Source organism: Salmo salar, chromosome ssa11 (genome assembly GCF_905237065.1).
Source record: "Salmo salar chromosome ssa11, Ssal_v3.1, whole genome shotgun sequence".
Classification (NCBI taxonomy): Eukaryota; Metazoa; Chordata; class Actinopteri; order Salmoniformes; family Salmonidae; genus Salmo; species Salmo salar.
The window spans coordinates 49,544,533-49,549,804 of NC_059452.1; the positions used below are offsets into that span (position 1 = coordinate 49,544,533).

At 46.8% G+C, this 5,272-nt stretch overlaps 2 protein-coding genes across 2 annotated transcripts in view; both read right to left on the reverse strand.

Annotated features, from left to right (window-relative positions):
• Positions 1-1,183: 1,183 nt before the first annotated feature.
• Positions 1,184-2,656, reverse strand: LOC123725167 (transient receptor potential cation channel subfamily M member 1-like). Its single transcript, XM_045689744.1, has 2 exons — positions 2,430-2,656; positions 1,184-2,279 (listed from the first exon to the last, which is right to left on the reverse strand). Exons 1-2 carry the CDS (start codon positions 2,651-2,653, stop codon positions 1,253-1,255), a joined length of 1,251 nt encoding a protein of 416 aa, XP_045545700.1. The 5' UTR covers positions 2,654-2,656; the 3' UTR covers positions 1,184-1,252.
• Positions 2,657-2,757: 101 nt separating this feature from the next.
• LOC106609702 (transient receptor potential cation channel subfamily M member 1-like) overlaps positions 2,758-5,272 on the reverse strand; it is a 6,908-nt gene continuing 4,393 nt past the window's right edge. The window contains exons 4-6 of the mRNA XM_045688873.1: positions 4,664-4,808; positions 3,771-3,976; positions 2,758-3,005 (exon numbers count right to left, since the gene is read on the reverse strand). Of these exons, the coding sequence (XP_045544829.1) occupies positions 2,815-3,005; positions 3,771-3,976; positions 4,664-4,808 (542 nt within the window). The 3' untranslated portion in view covers positions 2,758-2,814. The remainder of the gene's footprint in view (positions 3,006-3,770; positions 3,977-4,663; positions 4,809-5,272) is intronic.

Consider the following 5,272-nt stretch of genomic DNA (forward strand, 5'->3'; position numbering starts at 1 on the left):
TGTGGATTGTTGACGTAATAAGGTCCTTTGTTTTCCTCAGCTGAGCTATAGAGGGCGCTGTTACAACATTGTAACTCACAGATAGACCAACATGCTGATAATCAACACACGGGTAATTCAAATAATTACATTTTTTATTTCAGAATTCAATGTTATTCAATCTGTGTTACACAGAGGTCATTATAACTGTCCCTTTTTACCAATTTTTAAGGATCAAGCAAACGTTTGGAAAAACTATGCCTTGTCTCTTACCTTGTTTGTGTAATGATTTCCATTTTAGATTAATACAAATATCCCTTATCTTTATCAGATGGCTGTCTGTATCTGCAATGTTATGTTACATGAAATACATTTAATACAATAAAGATTTAAAAACATCTAAATCAAAATTTAACAACAACTCAATAATCGTTGCACTTTCGCCATTCGCTCGCTCAAAGCTGTCCCCATCAACTGGAATGAATTGGAAAAATCAAGATATGCAACGTTGCTGGGTCTCAGACAGTAAGTAGTTCAGTACTGCTCAGCTCTACCACACACCATTGGCTAGTTCATTCCATTCCACAGTGAGTCACGCCAGTCAGACATCATCAGAAGTCAGTCACAGGTGTTCTGTCTTTGAGGCTTTTTGTCTTTCTGTCAGTCTCTTCCTCTGTCTCTGTCTCCCCAGTCCTTCCAAACATAGCTGTTAGGTCTTTAATACTGTCAGTCTCTACCTCTGTCTCTGTCTCCCCAGTCCTTCCTAACATAGCTGTTAGGTCTTTAACACTGTCTGTCAGTCTCTACCTCTGTCTCTGTCTCCCCAGTCCTTCCTAACATAGCTGTTAGGTCTTTAACACTGTCTGTCAGTCTCTACCTCTGTCTCTGTCTCCCCAGTCCCTCCTAACATAGCTGTTAGGTCTTTAACACTGTCTGTCAGTCTCTACCTCTGTCTCTGTCTCCCCAGTCCCTCCTAACATAACTGTTAGGTCTTTAACACTGTCTGTCAGTCTCTACCTCTGTCTCTGTCTCCCCAGTCCCTCCAAACATAGCTGTTAGGTCTTTAACACTGTCTGTCAGTCTCTACCTCTGTCTCTGTCTCCCCAGTCCCTCCAAACATAGCTGTTAGGTCTTTAACACTGTCTGTCAGTCTCTACCTCTGTCTCTGTCTCCCCAGTCCCTCCAAACATAGCTGTTAGGTCTTTAACACTGTCTGTCAGTCTCTACCTCTGTCTCTGTCTCCCCAGTCCCTCCTAACATAGCTGTTAGGTCTTTAACACTGTCTGTCAGTCTCTACCTCTGTCTCTGTCTCCCCAGTCCCTCCAAACATAGCTGTTAGGTCTTTAACACTACTGGCTGACTTGGTTCTCTGTGCCCAGTCCCCTCTGGCCTTCACTTTCCTGGGGTTGGTGTTCAGGCTCTTAGAACTCAGTGATGGATACATCCTGTCCTCTGCCACAAGCAGAAGGCCTTCACTAGTATCTTTAGCCTCCGCTTCCTGCTTCTCCTCACCTCCATTTTGGTTGCTCTCTGGCTGGCTCTTCCCTGGCTCCTGTGATTCCCTGTCTGTCGTTGTCTCGTTGACCTCTGCCTCGTCCTTTGTATCGGTGGTGGTGGGGACTAGCTTCTCCATGGAGACTTTGGGCATGTGGCCGAACGGGCAGGGGTGGACTTTGTACTCGAAGCACGCTGCCCACTGACCCATGGTTGGAGATCTGGAGGTAACCGTTTCCTGCTCCCCTGTTAGGGGGTTGTTGATGTCTGGGGCCCAGGTAGCCCCCTCATCTCCCCCATCGGCTGGGTTGTACACCATAGTGCTCCTGGATCTGGGCCTGGAGGTGAGACAGTCACTGTGGGTCTCTGGTGACTGGTACTGCAGGGACCTGACCCTCTCCAGAGGGTATGAGATGGCTGCTTCTAGCTTGATCTTCTCCATGGTCACTCCTGCCTTCTCCAGGGCTGCGTCCATCGAGGCTGCAGGGCTGGGCTGTGGAGAAGGCTCTGTAGGAGCCTCAGGCCTCTGGGTTGGGGTTTCCTTCGCACCTTCGCAGACAGAGACACTGGAGCTGGAATGATTCCTCTCTCTGGGCACCACCACGTCTAACGTGGCCCCGTACTCCTTCACAGAGGCTGTGGTGAGGGTCGTGGTTTCTCTCATACTCCCTTTCCTCTCAACCACCTTCCTCATGCTCCCTTTCCTCTGGCTCCCTTTCCTCTCAGGGCTCTTGATGTCCCCAGCCTCGGAGCGGGTGTCATCTCCCATCTCCAGGTGGTACCGGTATAGACTGTAGCCGTCAGAGCTGATGGACAGACACACAGACACACAGACAGATATATAATCAGTACATAACATCCTCACATCGTCCATAAACACTAGACTACTGTACTGTACATGAATGAGCAGACCATTCAGTCTTTCTCATCTGGAGTCATTAAAGAAGTTATTAAACCTGTTGATGGAGCTGTGGCGGAGCAGCGAGGACGAGTCACAGACTGAGGAGACCCCAGAGTGGGTCCTGACCAGGTCGTTGTGGTCCACACCGGCCAGCTTCTCCAGGGCATTCATCATACGTCCAGAGAACTCCTCCAGCTGACCCAGCCGAAGGTCCACCGTCTGCAGGGAAGCCTTCATGGAGTGCTCCCTCTCGTTCACCTCCTCCAGACGCATTGACATGTTCTCCACCCTGAGAGGAGAGAGAGGGAGTCAACAGTACCAGAACTCTTTCATTGGATTTGTTTAACTCACCCTGCCGATTACACCAAATGTATTGTGGGGGATTTACTGATAACTATGAATAACTGTAGTGAATACTGAGATGGTTCTACAAGGCTAATTTAAATGTAAGTAGTTCCCCCCCTAAAGAGGGAAGACCATAGCTGTCCGGTCTCAGACCTCTCAGATGTGACCCTGATGCGTTCGTTGCTAGATGACTGCTCCTCGTCCTCCTTCTCTCTGAAATACTCCTCCACACACTGCTCCTCAAACTCATACAGAGCCTTCAGCTCCTCAGCATTCAGCAGCAGCTCTGTCAGACAGAGAAACACATATCACACGCTGGTGCCGGGCATGGTGGAATTAAACTGGTTCTGAAACCTGGTAGAACGCACTGAAATCAGTCTTGGAAGGACCAATCACTCAACCAATCAACCAGTCATTCAATCAGTCAACCAATCAACCAGTCATTCAATCACTCAACCAATCAACCAGTCATCCAATCACTCAACCGATCAATCAGTCATCCAATCACTCAACCAATCAACCAGTCATCCAATCACTCAACCAATCAATCAGTCATCCAATCACTCTACCAATCAACCAGTCATTCAATCAGTCAACCAATCAATCAGTCATCCAATCAGTCAACCAATCAACCAGTCATCCAATCACTCAACCAATCAACCAGTCATCCAATCACTCAACCAATCAACCAGTCATCCAATCAACCAGTCATCCAATCACTCTACCAACCAACCAGTCATCCAATCACTCAACCAATCAACCAGTCATCCAATCAGTCAACCAATCAATCAGTCATCCAATCACTCTACCAATCAACCTGTCATCCAATCACTCAACCAATCAACCAGTCATCCAATCAGTCAACCAATCAATCAGTCATCCAATCACTCTACCAATCAACCAGTCATTCAATCAGTCAACCAATCAACCAGTCATCCAATCAGTCAACCAATCAACCAGTCATCCAATCAGTCAACCAACCAATCAGTCAACCAATCAGTCATCCAATCAGTCATCCAATCAGTCATCCAATATCCCCAAAACCACTGACGTAGTCCTTTGTTGTCCCTGTCGTCCTGCTCTCCCTCTGTTCTCCTCTTGCAGCGGCGACAGACGTGCTTCAGAACGATGTAGATGTGGCTGAAGATGATGAGGGGCGGAGGGAGGAGGGGCCGGTCGTGGAACTTCATGATCAGCTGGTAACGCTGGAACTTCCAGATCTGGTTGGAGACGGACTTGACCTCTAAGAAGGTGTTGCTGTTGGTCAGAGGTCAGGACGGAAAAGCGGCTCAATCAGGAAGCTGCTTTTACCAACGGGGTTAAATCTTCACAACACCACAACACAGTCAACTACATGAATGAACCAGGTTAAATCCCCAGGTCTCCTGCACAACACCACAACACAGTCAACTACATGAATGAACCAGGTTAAATCCCCAGGTCTCCTGCACAACACCACAACACAGTCAACTACATGAATGAACCAGGTTAAATCCCCAGGTCTCCTGCACAACACCACAACACAGTCAACTACATGAATGAACCAGGTTAAATCCCCAGGTCTCCTGCACAACACCACAACACAGTCAACTACATGAATGAACCAGGTTAAATCCCCAGGTCTCCTGCACAACACCACAACACAGTCAACTACATGAATGAACCAGGTTAAATCCCCAGGTCTCCTGCACAACACCACAACACAGTCCAACTACATGAATGAACCAGGTTAAATCCCCAGGTCTCCTGCACAACACCACAACACAGTCAACTACATGAATGCATAATGCATGATGTAATGACTGTGATGACCACACCCTGAAGGGAGACAGTTTTCATTGGACCGACTGCGCGGCACAAAGTTATGAGTTCCCTCCTCACTTCACACCTCGTGCTCCCTACCGTTTCGTTACACTGGTGTCAGAAGTGGGATCCATGACTTACTTGAAGACAGCGATGAGTAAGTTGACCAGGAGGATGTTGGCCACCAGCAGGTAGCAGGCCATGATGGCTGGAGTGAGCCACGCTCCAGGGATACAAGGAGGTAGCTTCTTCCCATCCTCATCGTACATGTTATCCCCACATGGTGCTGGAAACAGGTTCAATGTCAGTCTACAGTACTACTACTGATACTACAACTAATACTACTACTAATACTGCTACTAATACTGCTGCTACTACTACTACTGCTACTAATACTGCTACTACTGATACTACTACTAATACTGATACTACAACTAATACTACTACTAATACTGCTACTACTACTACTGATAGTACTACTACTACAACTAATACTACTACTAATACTGCTACTACTACTACTGATACTACAACTACTACTACTACTAATACTCCTACTAATACTGCTACTACTACTAATACTACTACTAATACTGCTGATACTACTACTACTACAACTAATACCACTTATACTACTACTAATACTGCTACTACTACTGATACTACTACTACTACTACTACAACACTACTACACTACTACTAGATGGTACTTTTCCATGAAGAAAATTGTGACTTTCTTCGGCTCTTTAA